Below are 19,503 nucleotides of genomic sequence, written 5' to 3' on the forward strand. Positions count from 1 at the left end.
CAGCACTGGGGTGAGGAGGAGCCCCTAGGCTCCCCTGGGGGCCGCCCTGGAGGGCCGGCCCAGCTGTTCCCTACTGGCTGCAGTGCTTCCTCTTCTTCTTCCTCCTCTTCCCTGTGACAAACGGGTCACGCTTTCTCTTTCTCGGCTGTGAGGGGCGAGCCAGCCCCAGAGCCAAGGCTGGCCTCGCAGAGACCCCGTGGCCAGCCCCGGGGATGGGCAGCTTCTCAGCAGCGGCTGGGCGCCCACACAGAGCCCGCTTCCTCGACTTGGGAGCGGCTGGTGGAGCTGGGCTGGGGCCTCTTCTCTGAGGGGAGGGGGCCTGGGGAGCACTCTGGGCCCCCCAACCTCCAGGGGAGGCCAGGCCTGAGGCAGGGGCAGGACTCTGGGACAGCCCGCAAGGCGGCAGGCTCTGCGGAGAGGCCAAGAGGGAGGCCAGGCTGGGGAGCGCCTCCTCGTCCTCCCTGGACGCGTCCCTGGGCCCTCGGGCCTCCGCAACAGGAGACGCCTCTCTGAGAACAGACGCATCCCTGGGTCCCAGTAGAGGGCCAGTGCGCCTTTGACCCTGGGGAGGGGAGGGCCGTCCGGCCCGGAATGGAGAGACCTCCTGACGTCCTCGACAGGGACCAAAGACTCTGAGCACGAACGGGCCAGTGTCTGTTCGGATGGGCCTATGAAGAGCCTCAACATCAATCTCTGGTGGGCAGGCTTCATCACTGACCCCTCGATGGCGGTCTTGGTCGTGCCTCTGGGCACCTTGGCCGGCGTGGGACTCAGAAGGACTTGAGCCCATTCCGGGTGCACTGTGGCTCGGGGCTGCCGGCCCACCCTCGTCCTCTTTCAAGGCCAGGAGTCGTTTCTGCACCAGCTGGTAGGAGGGAGGAGGACAGTGACGGCTCCACGCGCACGTGTGAGAGGAGGAGCACTGGGCAGTGGGACAATGGCCCTGGGGGGGAGGAGGGGACGGGTGACCCCAGGACTAGACTCCAAATCCAGACACGGTGGCATTCCTGCCATCCTCCTGCACCTTATTCCCAGCTGTGTGTCCTTCCCTCCACTCCCGGCTCCCCATCCTCTCCTTCCTATCACCCTGCGCTGCACCCACCCCAGAGAGGGCCCTTCCCCATGCCAGGCCTCCGAGGCAGGGAAGGGATGGACAGAGCCATGTGGGCCTCCTGCTCTGGGGCCCTACCTCTCCCCTGCTCACTGGGGTCCCTCCATGCCCTGGTCTTCCTAGGTGTCCCTTGTCTCCCCTGTTCTACCTGCGATCCCTCCCTCCTCTGGCTCCCCTGGGCCACCTGGTTTCCCCTGTCCCCTGGATCCCCTGGGGTCCCCCCTCCCCTGGAGTCCCCTGGCTCCCCAAGTGTCCCTCTCTCTCCCCTGGCTCACTTCTTCAGGGGTGAGTCCTTCCTGCTGCTTCAGCTCCTCAGCAAGGGCCAAGAGATCCAGCTGTGGGTCTGGGGAAAACAATTCTGCCGGGAATCGAGGATGAATGACTGCCTCCACCTCGGACAGAAAGAAGAGGCTGTGAGCATCCTTGGCCAGGAGTGGCCTGTGACACAAGAAGACCAGGAGGGAAAGGGAAAAGCAGAGACCCACCCCCACTCTCCTCCACAAGGCGGGGATGGTCAGCACACACACACACACACACACACACACACACACAAACATGCACATACACAGTCACACACAAAAGAGCACATATACAGATGCACATACACAGACACACAAAGGAATACACACAGACACAAACATATACACACATACACCTGCGTAAACCTCCCCTAACACCAGGCTCAGGAACAAGGAGCTGAGCTTAAGTCCCATCGGCCTGAGCAGAACCCAGATCTTGGGTGCTGAGAGTTCCATGCCCTGGCATCTTGTAGACCCCAGGCTCCAGGCCCAGCCTACCTTGGTGACAGAGTGTTCCCGGGAACGCAGCTCGTCAGTGTAGCTCAAGAGACACAGGTCCAAGTAGGTGTCGTCCTCTTCCTGCTTCAGCTCATTTCCGTCCTTTCCACATTCTGCATGTGACTTGCCCGTGGCTGAGTGGACGTGCCCCACCAGCGCCTCCATCCTGTCCACATACTCCCTCACAGTCTCAGGGGGAATCTCCTTGGGCGCCTTGGGCTCCGGGGGCCACTGGGATCTGTGTGGCTTCGGGTGCGAGGGCTGGGCCCTGGGGCCGGACATCCTGGGAGCACAGGCTGAGGCAGAGCAGGAGGAAGGGAAGGAAGGTGAGGGACTCCCGGTCCACCTCCTGACCACCGAGCGCACGTTGGTGAGGGCATTGTCTGGGGGACATTGATGTGGGTGTGGGAGGGGTCGGGACCATCTGAAGCCTCATGCACAGTTGGAGAGGGGAGGTAAGGGGGTCATCTAAGAGAGTCACAAGTAAGGAAGTGGGGAACCTCCAATTTTCTAAGGGTCTCCCCATCAAGCCCACTTCTTAGGCAGACTTCGTGTGGGGTCCTTTGACAGGGAGGTGTGAGAGGAGTTACAAAACTGACCAAGTCAATACCCCGTAGTGACAAGGGGCAGCTGAGACCCCACCCCCCCACCCCCCGCCTCGGTGGCTGTTTTGGTTGAAAGACCAATGCCCCTGTCTTGAAGGAAAAGGATCCACATGGGGACAGTGGCCAACCCTAGGTCCCTGTTACCTGTGCCTTCAACTCCAGTGGGAACCTGGGTGCCTGGCTGAAGGCCCACTTTCGGGGCTGGGGGCCCCTGAGGATCCAGCTTCGGTGGGGCTGGAGGAGGCAGGTCCTGCGCACACTGCATCCACTGCAAATGCTGAATGTGCATCTCCTCCTCGGCCGCAAATTCCATGAACCTGGGGGGTGACGGAGGCACAGGCCACCCTGAGAAAAAGGCCTGGGTTCTGGAGCCCAACAAAGGCAGCCAAGAATGAGGCATTGGGAGAGGATGTGCCTTGGGGCCGTCAAGGCCCTGTGAGGTGCTGTCCACAGCAGAGAGCTGCTCCTGGAAGTGATAACAAGATCTGGGACCCTTCCTGCCTCACCAGCACTGGAGGGCATTCAACAGCATAGACCCAGGTCGCTGAATTGAACCAGGTCAACGGGACACATGGCTGACCCAGGGGGCACCCTCCTCATGCCCCCCGTCTCCATCCAGAACCACATGAAGGGCTGACAGCCAGAGGCTGGAACAGGCATGTGTTCCCCACAGGGGTCCTTGCCCGAATTCAGGACCCTGGGCTAGGACTGAGCCTCCTGGAACATAGACCTGGAGACAGGGCCCAGGAGAGGCTGGACGATGTGGATGCTGAGCTTAGAGGAGAGGCCTTCCCTTCCTCTGAGAGGAGCTCGTTTGTTTGGTTTTGTTTCTTAAACCAAGGGGATTACCATGGAACAAACACTGGAAGGGCCGGAGACCCCTGGGCTGATGGCAGCTGGCTTCCCCAGCCTCTTGAGGGAAGCCAGGGTACCCACTCAGGCCACTGTTTGTAAGGAGAGGGGGTCCCAAGTTTATGTTAGTGGCCGCCAGCCACCCACCACTAAGGAAGCAGCAGGCTGGCGGGTGGAGCTCTTTCCCCGGCCCAGCCCATATGGCCGGAGTTGGACCCCTACTGGACTCACAGCTTCACCCTGCCCCGTCCTGAGACCTTCATGTCAAGGCAAGGGTAGGTCAAAATCAGGGGAAGGCAGAGCTCCTGGTGGAGGAAGGACAGAAGTCTCAAACTCTCAAGGTGAGGGATGGGTTTCTGGGGGACAGTAGGGCCCCTGGGCTGCGGGGACCCTGTGCTGGGTGACAGCCCTTCTCCTCTGTCCTCTCTGATGAGCACCCCCACGGCCAGACCCTGCCCTCACCCGCTCGCCTCACCCTCCACGCAGCCCCTGGGCCCAGGACGCTGACTCACTTTTCCGCCCTCTCGTAGTAGATCATCCGGTCAAGGTTGCTTCTGCACCGCCATTCCTGCACGGCCCTCCACAGTCCCTCCTCCTGCGTCATGGTGGGCTTCAGGCGGGCCAGGGATCGAAGCACTGGGCTGTAAGCACTCGGGGTCAGTCTCCGGGCCCAGCCCAGCCCCCACCTGCCTGACCCCACCCGCCAATGTGGACCACACATCACTCAACACAGCATGACTGAGCAACAGGAGGGTGAGAGGCGGGTGTCTGGGAGGGCAAAGACAAGCCTTCCCGGCCACTGCTGTCACCGCCTCACACTCACTCAAGGATGACCATCCACTCCCAGGCTAGAGCTGGGACATTGTGCCTTGGGGAGCTCTTTTCCTCCTCAAGGCTGCATTTTCATAATAAAAATCACTATCATCAATGAGGCGTGGCATGTGCCAAGCAATCTGCTCACACTTCATAGATTAGCCCAAGGAGTCTTCTGCACAGTCCCCTGAGTGAAGTGTAATTGTCCCCTTTTTACGAGGGACTGGAGGTTTAGGATGGAAATGCCTGCCAGGCTCACAACTCTAGTGGGAGAGAGCCCACGCCCTTAGGAGAGCTCTACCATCACCCTGTTCCTAGTGGAATTCTCCACAACGAAGTGGAGGCATGCATAAAGCGCTCTCCTGGGCCCCGCGCTCCTCCCCCTCCTCTGAAGTGACCTCCCCTGGCCATGTACGCTCAAGTCCTGTATGAAAGGAGACGGCACCACAGGAGAGTGCGGCATCCACTCCTTGGCTCCTCACCTTACACCACGACCCTCTCTGACTGCAAGTCTTCAGTCCGTATTACCATGAGAATCATGGAAGAGCAAGCTGGCCAGACTCACAGGGTGGTGGGGCCCGTTGAGATAGGGCACGTTTCAGTCCTGATGTCACGGACTGGCAGGCCCACCCATGTGACCGACAATGTGCCTTCTCATAGCATGGACATCGCCCTCACACCTTCCTTCCAGTATCCCTAGAAACCTAACGTGCGAGTCCATCGCCAGTTCCTCTTTATCTAAAAGCTCCCATAAGCTCAGGACCCCCTGAGCGTTCACTCACATGAGAAAGCAGGAAAAAGCTTCTGCATCAGGACTCAGGCGAAAGTGTCTCCGGGCCAGGGGCTTGAAGCACTGCCAACGTCGGAAGTTACTGTACTCTCTCTGGGTGTTAGAGGAGCCATCCTGCGAGGCGTTGGGCTGGTTGGTGGCCAGGCGGCCCTCCCTGGAAGTGCCATGTGGCCATGGCCCAGAGTTCACTGGGCGAATGATAGGGGCCAGCTGGGCAGCTGGTGGTGGAGATTGAGGAGGAAAGCATGGGGTCCAGCCTCCCTTGCCAGCCTGACTAACTCCAACAGCTGAAGCAGTCACAACGGTCCCCATCACAGGAGTTGCTATGAATACGGGTGCAGGACATGCAGCACTCCTGCTGAGGGCCCCTGGAGCGCTCCAGTTGAGGGGGGCCTGAGTAACGACAAAGGTCTGAGTCTGGGGGGCCTCCACTGTCCTCCCTTGTGACCTGACTTGGACAGTGAGGTTGCAAGCCCCAGGGGCACTGGGGCCACGGCCACCATTAGCCACCATAGGCATCCTGGGGAAAGCTGGCAGCAGCAGCCTGCTGCCAGGAGGGAATGCTGGGGTGATGGGACGTGGCAGGTGCTGCTGCCAGGGTGGCCGGTGCTGGGCTCCAGGAATGGGTGGAGGGAAGGGCACTGCCGTGAAAGTAGACAAGGAGGCACCGGGGTTCATGGTCACATCCGTTCCCAGCACTGGAGATGCTGTTGAGGAAAAGGAAAGGAGTGAATGGAGGAGGAGAATGGGCAAGTGGGACTGAGGCTTTCTGTGGCATCAGAGTGTAAATCTCCACAGGTGAGGGACACTTGGACAAGGGAAACTGTGCAGCGTGCAAATGTCTTCAAGTGATTTTCATGCCCTGACCTCCAGTTGAGAATTATTCCACTGGTGACCCCGCGCCCATCCACCAAGGTCCCTGACCCCTGTCTGCCGAGAAGAAATCGCCTCAGCAAGCACTGACTTGGAGAGCCTCCCTAAGGCACCCCCTGACACCTAAGCCTCACAGGCTGTCTCCCAAGATCTGGAACTGTGTGGACATCCGCTCTGTGAGAAATGCCCCTCAGCCGGCGTACTAGCAGGTAGGGACCTTCTCCAAGGTAAGTTCTAGGCACCCAAAGGCCCTTTGTGGACAGGTATTGTGTAAAATATTAGGGCCCCACCTCCTCCTCAGTCCTCCTTTTCCTGATGCTCAGTAGAAATCCCCTCTTTCTTTCCTAGCCTCACAAAACAAAACAAAATGCTGGAAAATATCTCTCTAATGGAATCCGGATACAAACCCATAACACTGGCCCAGAATGCACCTGCATCTCAGAACAACCCACAGCAGACACGTAACATGGGCCAGGTCCTGCCACCCCCTCCCCAGTGCCCAGAGTCACTGTCATCACTCAGGAGTTCTGATCCTAGGAGGCGGGGGTGGGGGGGGGTGGTGTGTGAGAAGTAGGCGTGTGTCCCTTAGATTCTGTCATTTCACAGCCAGTGATGGCTGCAGAGGATTAAACAAGGGCCAGGGAATTGTCATGTTACATTGGTCGTGGGAGTACAGACCGCCTGTGGTCCTTCCCCTTCCAGCTCCCAATAACGGAAAGACAATCTGAGAAGCAGGCATAAGGCAGTTGCCATGGCGATCAAATTGCCTGGAACACATCCCTGTTCAGGAGAACAAGGTACACAAAACGATGCACCTAATTAATCAGAACAGGTGTCATAGGACGTGTAATAATAACACAGAAGATCTTCTTCCTGCCCCTGGGCTACACTCCTTCCCCCTTTAAAAGAGGAAGCAGCCTTCACACACATTCCACCCGAAACAACCCCACTCCACATCTGTCCCCTGTCCATGAAGGAGTGACAGGAAATATGAACAAACTCTTCCTCTCAAGGCAGCCTGAGGGTCCACCATGAGAAACTGGATGAGATGAAGTAAGTCTGAAGAACTGCGATTCCACAAAAGGAAGAACAATTCAGAGCAACTCAGGAACCTGAGCCCTCTCTTGGCTGAAGTTACACGGTTGCCCATCCCCTGTTGAATCCAAAGCAACAGTTGCCTGAACTGAGATGTGAGCTCTGGGCTGGGAGGAGTGGACGCGGTGTGGGCTGCGGCAGTTAGAGTAACCTCCTGCCTAGCTCTCGGAGAGGACACTTCACTGCAGGTGTGGCCACACACAGCCCCACTGAACAGTTTTCTCACCAAGACCATCTCTCCCCACGGCCCCCTTAGATACAGCATGCTCCTGTTCAAATCCCTTAGAAAGATATGGTGAGGCAAGCTTCAGGTGCCTCAGGAACACAAGACACGTCTAGGCTTTCCTCATGACCCTCCCTGTGTCACCACCAGGACATCACACACATCCTTACACACACGTTTCAAAGTGGCTTGTCTCCCTTCTAGAAAGAATCAACCTGCCTGCTGCCATCCTTTCTCCATAGCCAGGGCAATTCCTCTTGATCCACCTCCAATGACCCCTCCTCCCCAGTGCAGTCTCAGGTTTCTTCAGGCTCCCCAGTCTCCCCAGGTGAAATGTCCTCGTGTGTCCAGTGCTCTCTTCTCCCTCTACTTCAGTCCAACTGTGTGCCCACCGTGAAGTGTCACGTGTGAACCCGAAGGATGTGAGGGATGGCAGGGTCTCTGAGAACACACCCCCAGCCTATAGGCTTACCTCCTTCTGAAGCCATCCTGCAGGCTTGGGCACGGACTACTGCTGCCTGGTAGCCTCAATGAGAAAAGTCAAGACCAGGACCCAGAGAGTGACCTGCTTCAACAGACGCTCAGGATCCAACTGAAGGAGGGGCAGGTTTGAAACATAACAGTAGAATGTGGCTGAAACATTCTGCAGTGGGGGAGGGGCAGAGGGCACGTGGGTCTGGGTAGGGTGGGGGTGGGGAGACATTCCACGAGGGCTCTGGCAGGTAGGCAAGAACCGGAAGTTCCTTCCACCTCACACAGTGGCAACACAATTGGCGTGTGCCTCTTTACGCAGTTGATAGACTGTTTTTTTGATTCACGGCACCGAGGTTGGACTTGACGGTCCCTTCCTTTCACTTCTTTTTCCATCAACCTAGTTTTGTGTCCCTCAACACACTCTGCTTCCTACCTGGCTCTTGACTTACTTCAACAGAGACTAGACTTTCTGAACAAAATTCAGAACTGTTAGTCTGATAAACACTTGGGTATTTATGGCCACATGGAACTGAGTATTTGAAATTAGGATTGTCTCAGCAGATCCAGTGTCTTTGACTGCTGTATGTACATCACTCCTAAGGGAGCGGTCCTTGTGCTCCAACCAACATCCAGCAGGACCAGCCTTACTAATGATCCTTTGTGCTGGGAAGCCCCCGTCCATCAAAAAACCGTCATGCAGCCCCCATGTCCAAGACCAGAATTCACTAAATGTCTTTCTCAGAGTATTCCATGGTTGTAAAAGATTTAGTTTTTTACCTTTTAAATGATTTTAGTATAATATTTTAAGCGAGCAACACCTTCTCATGGTTCCAAATTAAATTGTGCAAAATGGAATATGCAGTGGCGAGTCCTCCTCCCACCTCTTTCCCCTGTCAACCCAATCCTCTTTCCCGGAGGAAACCAGTGTTATCTCTTTCACTAAAATCTTCCCAGAGATACGTCATGCAACTAAAAACGAAGGCAATCTGTTTTCAGTTTTTAAAATGCCTTCATTTTTTTTCTAGTTGAAAATTCATATATGTTCCAATATATCTGAGGATATTTCCAATGATTGTCTTTGTACGGGTATCGTGGCTCCTCTGTTTCTGCACTCGATTCCTAGAACAAGACTTTCTAGTCTCTTAAATTTCAAAGCACCTGAAAGAATAGGGTGGCTCGATCTAGTAAAGAAAAGTAACAAATGCCTAACTGAATTTGACTTTTGAATTTCACATAAACAATGAATTCATTTTCAGTACAACTTTGTCCCATGCAACATTTTGGACATAGTTTTACTGCAAATTCTTTCCCTGTTTATCTGAAATTTACATTTAACTCGAAGTCTGTATTTTATCTGGCAACACTACCAAAAAATCAGAACATACTAAGCTATTATCAGTTACTCATCCTTATGAGAAAGAGAACTTGGAGTGATGAGACTCAAGTGTGCACCTTGGCTCCAACAGAAAACACAACTGTAAACATACACAAAATCTGCAGGCTCTTTGGATGAAATGGATTTGGAAGAGCCATCATATAGTACCGAACATCTTGGCTTAGTAGGGGTAAGGACAGAAGTAAGGAACAAGAAGGCAGAAAATCTTCTTCTCTTTCCTTATGTTAAAGGGACTAAACATCCTAGAGCCCTGGTTTTTCTAGGTGTTAAAAGTCCACTACTCATGAGATGGATGTGCACCTTGACACAATGCCAAGAGTTTATCCACCAGTGTCCAATCCCCATTCAGACAAGCCCACTTCCATCTAAATGCTAGCCTGCAAGCCCTGCTTACAAGTTTGTTAATTTCCTGTCTGCATTACATACACTTGCTCTTTACAATCTAGGCTCATCGTTGCATATGGCCCCATCTGCATGGGAATCATGGTAGCATTCCTTTTACAAAACTTGTTTGATTATTATTTTCATATTGAGAATCCATGTCAGTCAGTTTACCACTATCAAAATGATATGAAAGAGTATTCGTGTTTTGTGTTGTGAGAAGAGAGGACTGTTAGGAAACTTGTCAAGGGAGATGAAGGCTGAAAACCTCAGAGGATGGCAACCAAATCTCTTGGGAGACGAGATTCTCTCACTGCGGTAGCTGCAGTAGAACTCCAACTGATTGTGGGGTGTTGGGGAAGGAAACAGAGGTTTAGAAGGACTGTTCCACAGTGTGAAAAAGACTCCTGTTGGTGCTTAAGAAGTTCCTTGCCCCTTGTCAGGAAAAACTGACTCAGAAGAAGGTGAGAAGATAAGGTGAGACTATTTCAAGCAACATCATGGTGAAACTTTATATCTAAAGAAACTTTAGACATAAAGTTTCTAAATGAACTTTCTATCTAAAGAAACTCCTGTTGGGGACTGAAACAAATAAACAGTTTGGGAATATCGCTCAGTACTGGAGCTTCTACAATGAAGGAAAACTCATATGATTTTCAACCAATAACTTCACACTAGAGGGATAGTGAGGCAAAATATTGTACCCAGGCACTCGAGAAAGGCAGGCTTCCTTGTTGCTTCCTCCCTTTGTTCAGTCATTCAACCAATTATTTACAAGATTCTCACTCATAATTCTGATACAGTATTTGAAGGACTCTTCTTAAGGCCACTGATACAAAAATTGCACTGTGCAAAAATTAGCCAGTCCCAATTCTGCAATCACTTTTGTAATACTTCAAAATCCTACACCCCAGGGACAGTGATAATCAAATTAGCCCAAATGTAATTTGGGAAGACCAGTCACAGAAGGGAGTATCTAAAAGTCCTTTGGATCATGATCTCTGACTATTCCTGCACAGAGGCTGCGGGCAGGCATTGACTACTGAGAAAAAACAACTCTGGACATGCATCACAAGCCTCAGAAGACAGTTCATCTTCCACTCAATCACGAAACATTAAAGAAACGAAGCGATACCATGTTTGTGTCTTGTGGAGTTTTCAAGTCTGTGCACTTGGAGGCGCTTAGTGCTGTTAGATGTGAGGGGTCTTCAGAGGCATCCTGTTGAGTGAGAAATGCTCTAATCTTGCAATTGACCAGAAAGAGGATCTGATGATTGAAGTTTCTTTGGGAAGTATTACAAAGTCAGGTCAGTAAGTTGATCCCGCTACTATTTTTGTTGTTGTTGTTGTTTTTAATGCCAACTGAAAGTCTGCAAGATATTACAAAAAAGGAGGGAGGGAAAGGAAAATTGTTCCCATACTACCTGCTGTGTTGAAATTGGCCCAGATTGTCCACTCTCTCTCAAAGTTATTTAAAAAAAAAAAAACCGTACAAAGGAAACACCTGTGAATCAACATTTATTGAAAAACCTCCATGTATTAAATACACTGAGAAAAAATATTCTAGTAGAGTAAATGCGTTTGGAAAAACTCTAGGAACGGAGTCAGGAGACAGTATCTTAAGACTGTTTCCCAGGTCTGAATTCTTTGCTAGAATTGTTCTTTAACGGAAACTTCAGGCTTGCTAGGAAAAAGGACCTACTGTTTTTTGAAAGGCATAAACAAGAACCAAGGAACTGCAGTCCAAAGGGCATGAAAGCACTTGCCCCAATTTGAGGCTACTGTGCTTAGAGGGGAGCTCTCCAGAACTCTTTGTAGCTAAGTGCCTGGGTTTCACGTGTGCAGTAGAAAAATCACGAGTGCACATCTCACAAGAGCTGGTTTTAAGAAGAGACCAGCACGAAAGTTCCCGGCGAGAAGCGTCGCCAGAGACGCTCCGCAGCGTGCCCGACACTCCACCTCTCTCCTCTCTGGCAGAGAGCTGCAGGACCAGATGCCCGCGTGCCCCGCGCCTGCACGCCTGCGCACGCCCACTGGGGCGAGGCTCTCGGGCACGCGGACCGCCGTCCTCCCACGGCTCCTGGCGTCTGTTGGGGCAGTCGGCTCCGGAAGAGAGGAGCGCATGCGCAAGCGCGGAGGGTGGGGCCTCAACGGCCGTCCGGCGGGGGCGGGGCCTGTCATGGCGGCCTCGAGAGTCAATTCCAGGAACCCTGAGGTAAGGGGTACGGGGACTTTTCACCCCTCAGGTGTCACCGCTCTGTGCTGGTGTTCACCCTGTGGGTTATTTGTGCCCTTGTCTGTGTACGGAGACTCCCCACAATGTGGATTCACGCCCCCATAGAGCTCGATTCCCTTGAGGGGTTTACCCCAGGGTTATTGGGGAGCCGGCTGCATGAAGGGTTCAGTGATTGCGGGGCCTACCGTCGGGGGGAAATAGTGTGTGTGAGCTATTAAACAGGTGCCCAGGTGCCGTTCTAGGCTGCGCGTTCTGAAGAGTACAAAAGCTAGAGGGACGTACTTGCGAGTTGAAAACCCTCATCTGGTGCCAAAGGTGTAGCTCAGGTGATTGGAAAATGAGTGAAGATCGAAGGAACACACTCATGGTTTCACTAGTGTCTTCCTTCTTATAAAAACATCAATCACCACCTATGTTCAAACTGCATTCTTTTGTCAGTGATGGGAGCAAGTTTGCTGAATGTGGTAATAAACATGTATTTGTAGTCTGATGTCAAATCATGATTGATTTGCAAGCATAGATGGGGTCTGTACATATTTAATTGGTTGGTGGGAATCTGATATGTAGTCAAATGTGTGGGTTGGTTTTGTCTGTGGATGTTTGTGTCTGAAGGGAGGTCATGCCTGTGTTTTTGTGAGAGTGTGTAAGAGTGAGTGTTGTACTTGGAGGGTGTTGAGATGTGACGCAGGCATACTCAAGGAGTTGGTGGGTAGGTGTTTGTAGTTAGGTGTTTGGCGAATATGTTTACATGTGTTTTTTTCACCCATGAATTTGGGGATTTATGTGTGTCTAATGGTGGATTTGGAAGGATTATCTGCATATGCATAAGGGCAATGTCAGGAAAAGTAGTGGTGTATATTACTTTGGGTGTCCAGTCTGTTTATTTTGTATATTTGGGGAATGTAGGATGATCATTTGTGTATTCAGGGCATGTTGTATGGTTATGGGGTGTTTGTGTGTGTGCATTTTCAGGAGCTGTCTATATTTGGATGTGTAGAGGGCAAGTCTGTGACTATTTTCTGGGACTGGTGGATGTTGTATATGTAGGTATGTCGTGTTTGTATGATTCTGTATTCTGCAAGATGGCAGAGTTAATTCTGTGTGAGAGGTTGGGAATGTGGGGTTATGTATATGCCAGTAGTGTGGTACTGTATGTGTATTTGGAACAAAGGGCATATAGGATGATATTATTGCATATTTGTAGTGTTCTGGGTAATTGTGGTTGCATTTGGGACTTGTGGAGAGTTATGTGTTAAATGAGTTTGTGTGTGTATTCAAGGGGCATGGCCACTTGGAGGAATATTTGCTGAGGTTGTGCATTTGTAATTTTCAGTAGGAGCCTCTGAAGCTTATGTATTTTGGGAAGTGAGTATATGTGTATCTGATAAAGAGGTGGGGTTCTATGTTTCTACAGGGAAGTTGGACAATTGCATTTCTGTGTATTAGAAATATGTGATATGGGTATTTGTTAGAACTTGCATATGTGTGAGCTGGCTCCTAATAGCTAGGGATAATTTGATATATGGAAGTTGTTTCATAAATGGTTTGCTGGAGACACTTCCATGTATCTTACTTGTGTATTCTAATCTGTGTGTGTGTCCATCATCAGGTTCATGCATTATCAAAGTTTGTTCATAAGGTATGGAGTTGTTAGGAGTATTCAAAGTGTATTTCTTTGGAGATTGCAGGGTGTTTATACATGTGTTTGGTAGGAGTAAGAGGTGGTCTGTCTATATATTCAGGGTGAGGGTAGAAATATATATATATATAAACACCCCCCCACACATATACAGTTTATATGTTGGGGTAGTGGTGGGGAGCTTGTATTCTGGAGAGGTAGCATAATGTATAGTGTTTGGGAGGGGATCTGTATGTTCAGGGCTTGGGAATATTTGCATGGGTGTGTCCATAGGTGTGTGAGAATTGTGTATGTATATTAGTAAGACTGCAGAGGTTGTCGGTGTTTTTCTGTTTTGAGTGTGTCTGAGCATTTGGGGTGTATAGTCATGAGTAGTTTGTGGGTGTGTGTATTTGTGATTTGTGAGTATATCAGGAGGCTTAGAGTCCTCTATGTGTCTATTTCCAAATGTAATGCCTGAAGAATTTAGTGGTGTTGCTTGTTTGTGTGTTCTCAGTATTAGTGAGGTGGACTTATATGTACAGTTGACCCTTGAACAACACACGTTTGAACCACACGGGTCCACTTATAGTGGATTTTTTTTCCAGTAAATACTACAGGACTACTACACGATCCATGGATGCAGAACCACTGCATGGAGGGTTGGCGCCCTAACCCCCAAGTTGTTCAAGGGTCAGCTGTATTTGATAAGAATAGGTTATTTGTGGCTGTGTGTGTTTTTGAGTTCCTGGGGCTTCTGGGGTATGTATTCTGGGGGATGTGAGAGTTTAGTTTGTGTGTTTGGAAACCAGTAGACGGTGTAGGTTATGTGTGTGTGCAGGAATCCTGGAGTATATGTATTTTAGGGCTGTGGGATTGCATATGGGTCTTTTTTGGGTTGCCCATGAGACAGTTGTGTACTTGGTGAGCCTGTGTGTTTAGGTACTCAGTGTGTACATCTGGATGGCATATTGGTTGCACGTGTTTGTTTTCAGGCCCATGTTGTGTGTGTATATATAGTTGTGAGAGTGGAATGTGAATATTCAGGGTGAGTAAGGTTTTGTCTGTAAAAATTTAGGTAGTAAGAGGTAGTCTGTTTGTGTATTTATTCAGGGTGAGGGTAGAAATGTACGTGTGTGTTCAGGATATATATATATATATATATATGTATATGTATATGTACAAACACATATGTGTATGTGGTATCCTTTTGGTTATATATCTGTGATGGGAGTTGAGGGTTCTACTTGGGGTGTAAGTGGATTGTGTGCACAAATTCATAGGAAAAGGTATGGGATGTGCTGGAACTGGTTCATACTATCCTGGGATAGTCAATGGTGCATATCTCTTCCCAGCTCTGTGTTCAGTGATGTCAGGTGGGTAGCTTGAAATTGGTCATGCTGGGAATATTTATACCACGTAGATAGCATAGGTGAAGTCTTTCCCACCTTTCTCGGAGAGTTTTTTAGCACTTACCAGCACACCACTGATGTGCGTGTTTGGATGTATGTATGTATGAAGCAAGAATATTTGGGCATCGGTGGGTACGTATGGGACACCCATGTGAATTGTGAGTGGGGCATCTGGGGCTATGGGCCCCTGTATATGTGCATTGACCCTGGTAATTGTGAATCATTGCATTGCTTCTATCAGGTTGGTCTGTTCTTTAGGGCCAAAGAATCCTGATAAATGTTGTTGATTCCTAGTAGAAATCATGCAGATGGATACAGGAGTGTCTGTACCTTAGGCAGGTGGACACTCCTTCAGCATTTGTGTGGTCCTAGCATCTGGGTCCCTAGAAGGGGGGGCCTGGTGGACAGATGGCCATGCAGAGCAGAACCTTCACAGGTGTGTTGTTGGCATGACAGGCAGCAGTCAGAAAGTCACGGGGCTTCCTGGATAGGCGGTCAGATGACCAAGGGCTCTCTCCCAGGAAAATACCCTGAGAATCAGTTGGACAGCTACAGGTGTTACTGGCTCTTCTGGGGCACAGCTGACGTGCAAGGACACCCTCCACATGGGGTCCAGAGCCACGTGTCCCTGAGCCCAACTGCCCCAGGGTGGTGGGAACTGTTGCGTATCAGGCTGGTCAACTGTATCACTAGGTCTCAACCAACCTGTCTCCATGGAAACCTAAGTCCTCAGGGATAGGCAGGACCTCTAGGGATCAGTGAGCTGACAAGGACAGAGGTGAGGAGGCTTTGTCCCTGAGGGAGAGTTGGGGACTGAGACCTGGAGAGCCTGGGGAGTCCCACTCTGAGGAGATATGGCTCTGATGTTCCCAAACCCTTTAGACATGTTCTCTGTTCTTTTCTGAAGGCTCATGATGCTTCTAGCAGTGGGAAGCTTATCTCAGTTTCATGTTTCTCTGATAGGATGAACTGACCCTTTTATTCACTATTCCACATGGAGCTGCAAACCCATCAGATGAACCCACGTGATCATTGTGGCCACCAGCTGACCCCACAGCCACCTTGTGCCTCCCTTGGACCCACCCAGGAATTTCTGCGCCTTCTTTATGGTGAGTCTTGTGGCCTTTTCTCCCTCATTGTGAATCCTCCTGCCAATAAAACATGCTGTGAATGTTAACAAAAGGAAACCTCAACTAGAACTGGAGTCTGGAAGGCCCGTAGAGGGAGCTCTCATGCCGTGTCACTCATCGTCAATTACCCCAAGAGGAAGAGGTCATTTACTGACCCCAAACAGGAAGTGCAACCACTTTACTACCCCAGCTGGAGGAGGGAAGACTTCCTTCCTGGCCAGCAACAGGAAATAGAAAATAGAAATAGCTAATAGAAAATTCCGCAGTTTAGCCAATGAGAAGCCATTGTCACCTGAAGTTTCACTTTCCTCCAGTGAACTTTCATTTTTTCCCTTGATGATGACTTTCTTTCCTTGTCCCACCCTCTTTACTTTAAAAGCCTTCTGGGACTTTCCTGGTGGTCCAGGGGCTAAGACTCTGCTCTTCCAATGCACGGGGCATGGGTTCGATCCCTGGTCGGGGAACTAAGATTTCCACATGCCATGTGGCGTGGCCAAAAAACAAAAAGCCTTCCATGTTGTGTAACCCGTTGGAGTATCTCCCTTTCTATCAGATGAGATGCTGCCTGATTCATGAATCGTTTAATAAAGCCAATTTATTCAAACTTCAAAGTAAATCTTCAAATTTACTCAGTTAAATTTTGTTTTTTAATACATTGGTGGCATTCAGAGGTGGCCACTAACAGTTGAATATGTATCCCTCCAGAAATGTTCTGTATAAAAATATGTATGTGCACTTTTCTAAAATCCACTCTTATGATTCCTCTTGCTAACAGGATGATTTTATGATTAAATGCTTATCTTTTTAAAAAGAAAAAGATAAATATATTGGTGGCAGTGATGGGATCTGAAGCAAATTTCTGATAACATTTGGGACAAAGAGAAACAGGTGTGGTGCCCACAACTGCTTTGAGTTCACTGTCTTTCTTGCCATTCCTGAAGGTTGTTGGTAAGCTCCTCTTGGTTTGAGCTTCATTCTCTTTGATTGAGTTTGTGCTCGCAATCTAATTGGCTTTCCTTTACAGGGCAGGTCAGTTTGGCTGGTAGAGGATTCTCCCTGAGGCCGAACCCCTAGCCTTTCAGATGGAAATTCCCAGGACACAGTAACATCTCTTGGTTATTGCCAGTATATTTTTGAGTGGTAAACCCTAGCCCCTAATTTTGTTCCCTGGATTCCACATTGGGCACTGCTGGCAGTGTAGTCTGCACTTCCCCATCTGTTTGGCATCAGCCCTCAGTTTCCATGCTTGGAACTGGTGGTGGCGGCTATAGTTCTCCATTTTGTTAGGCATCAGTTTGCAGTCCCCATTCCTTGGGATTTGCTGGTTGGATCTTTTTCCTCAGTCCAAGGATCCCTGGGAATTGGTGGTGGTGCATACCAGGCCTTCTTTTGGCCAGGACATAGTAACATCTCTTTGTTACTGATGATATATTAAGGCGCAGTTCTTTTGTGTGTTCTTTTGGATTGACAAAGGCTAGCTAAGGAAATGAGATCCTTTATCACCAAAGAGTTGAGAATGCCAGCTTCTGGCACACCTGCTTATTTTATTTTTGAGAACTATGGTCCTGGAGGCTGTAGATATTTAGAAAGATGGCAAAATTATACTAATATTGATCTAGAATTACAATGGTCATTGTGGGGAATGTTCCAGTTAGACAAGATTGTTCACTTGAGGAAAACACTGGAGAGCAAGGGTTCCCAAATTGGACAGGGAGAATGAGATGCCTGCTTTAATTGGTATGTAAAAGTTTACAGAAGGTTTCAAGATTCCAACATAGCTTCGTTTAGAGCTATGTTGGAACAGAAAGCTAATGAAAAATTAAAGAGACAAAAGGTACCTGAAACAAAAGACCATAGGACGGATGTGACTGCAGATTTAACTCCTACTGTCCCCCCCTTTCCTTTTTCACCTGAGTACTCTTGTTTTACTCATTTTCTGTCTGAAATACTTTTCTATTCCCAAGAGAATATTTAACAATTGCCATTTAAAGTAAAACTAGCTGAGGTTGCAGGTGAGCCCCCTCAGGTGTCCTTTACCCCTTGGTCAAAGACTGAACTGAGAGCTATAGTCAAAGAATTCTCTAAACCTAGGGAGGAACTCCCAACAATTTTTGAAGAATTTAGAGTCACTGTCACGGCCTATGTCCCCAAACTGCTAGATCTTTATCCGCTTGTACACATGTTGGTAGGACTGGGGGAAGCCCCAGAATGGACGCGGGAAGCAAAATGACATAATCCCTAGGATGATATTCAAGATCCTCAACCTAAAAAGGCTTGCAGAATAACAACTAACCTTTTATAAGCTATTCCTAAAATCTTCCCTGCTCACACTTGGTCTATTATTAATTGGCCTAATAATGATTGGCCTGTTATTCACTCATACAAACAAAAGAGGGGTGAATCTGTGGAAGACTTTAGAGCCAGTTTGTAGGCTCTCTTTTTACAGCATTTGGGGTTGCAAGCAACAAAAAGGCCACTCAGCCTACTTTAACTGCCCTCTTTGTAAATGGATTATCTTCTGAGATTAGTGGATTGATAAAAGGGCAGAAAATAGGCTGGGAGGCTGTAGGCCTGACTGAACTCCTGACTATAGCTGAGCATTTTGAAAGGACCTTGGAGCAAGATTACAAACAGAAATCCACCAAGCTCATAGCCTTACAGTTACAACAGCTCTAAGGCAAGAGACACAAAATAACACCTAGGCCTCCCCCCATTACAACCTCCTAGGGGTCCATGATCAATTCGATGACCCAAAGTTGATGTTTCATTTGTAATCAGTGAGGACACTAGAAAATAAGGTGTCCTCAAAGGTCCTATGCAAACTCTTCACAAATGCTCTCATATCTGTCTTAAAGGGAGGGCCCCCCCCATGACCCTCTCCCCTAGTTGGCAGAACTCCAGAGGTTCTCTGGGAAACTATTACTAGCAATTACCTTAAACAGCCCAGAGGAAAATAGAATGAAAATTGATGAAAAACTGCCAAATTTTAGTTGATACTGGAGCTATGCTTTCTACTTTAAACCCCACTCTCATATTTTACTTTGAAATCTGCATTAAACCCTAACCCTAACTGTAAACATAATTACCTAACCCTTTAACACCCTAGCCCTAGCCCTAACCAGAGCTGTGCTTTCTACTCTAAAGCCCACCCTCAAAGAACAACAGGTCCCTCTGAGTCAAGAGGATGTTTCCATAGTGGGAGTACCTAATAAAGTTCAGAGAGAATTTTTATCTCAACCAAGATTCCTTTTTGCTATGCAATATAGCCCCAGTTAATCTATTCGGTAGAGATCTCTTTTCTAACTTAAAAGGGCCAGTACATTTTGCCTCCAGTGGAGATCTCACCTTAAAATTTCCTGATCAACCTGAACCTGATTATTTATGTTCCTTACAATCTGTCCTGGACATAAAAGAGGAAGTTCAGCAAAAGTTCTCTAATTTGGTGGAGATGCCTGCAAATTTGGGGGCTACTTCTGACAGTGTTAACATCAGAAGAAGAAAAAAAATGCAAACCTATAAAGATTCAGATAGATGTAGCTAAACCTCTCCCTAGGTTTCCTCAACAACTATTAAAGCCTGCGGTCATACAAGGTCTCACACCTATTGTAGAAAACTTAATTTCCCGGGAGGTAGTCACTCCTGTACTCGTCCCTGCAGCATGCCAATCTTGCCTGGTTGGAAACCTGGCAGGATGGCG

The 19,503-nt window shown here is 49.3% G+C and overlaps 2 protein-coding genes across 4 annotated transcripts in view; one reads left to right on the top strand and one right to left on the bottom strand.

The window, feature by feature from the left end:
- Positions 1 to 70: 70 nt before the first annotated feature.
- On the bottom strand, positions 71 to 7,647 carry LOC137770988 (NUT family member 2G-like). The gene is made up of 7 exons (XM_068554014.1): positions 7,632 to 7,647; positions 4,961 to 5,675; positions 3,878 to 4,006; positions 2,658 to 2,830; positions 1,909 to 2,204; positions 1,387 to 1,503; positions 71 to 865 (listed from the first exon to the last, which is right to left on the bottom strand). Exons 1-7 carry the CDS (start codon positions 7,645 to 7,647, stop codon positions 71 to 73), a joined length of 2,241 nt encoding a protein of 746 aa, XP_068410115.1.
- A 3,926-nt stretch (positions 7,648 to 11,573) lies between these two features.
- LOC137770365 (contactin-associated protein-like 3B) overlaps positions 11,574 to 19,503 on the top strand; it is a 164,790-nt gene continuing 156,860 nt past the window's right edge. For all 3 annotated transcript variants that reach the window (XR_011075166.1, XR_011075168.1, XM_068553014.1), the window contains exons 1-2: positions 11,574 to 11,625; positions 15,640 to 15,785. Coding sequence is in view for 1 of the 3 variants with exons in the window: in XM_068553014.1 (XP_068409115.1) it covers positions 15,671 to 15,785 (115 nt within the window). In the remaining 2 variants the exon portion in view is untranslated. The remainder of the gene's footprint in view (positions 11,626 to 15,639; positions 15,786 to 19,503) is intronic.

Source organism: Eschrichtius robustus, chromosome 10 (assembly GCF_028021215.1).
Source record: "Eschrichtius robustus isolate mEscRob2 chromosome 10, mEscRob2.pri, whole genome shotgun sequence".
Lineage (NCBI taxonomy): Eukaryota > Metazoa > Chordata > Mammalia > Artiodactyla > Eschrichtiidae > Eschrichtius > Eschrichtius robustus.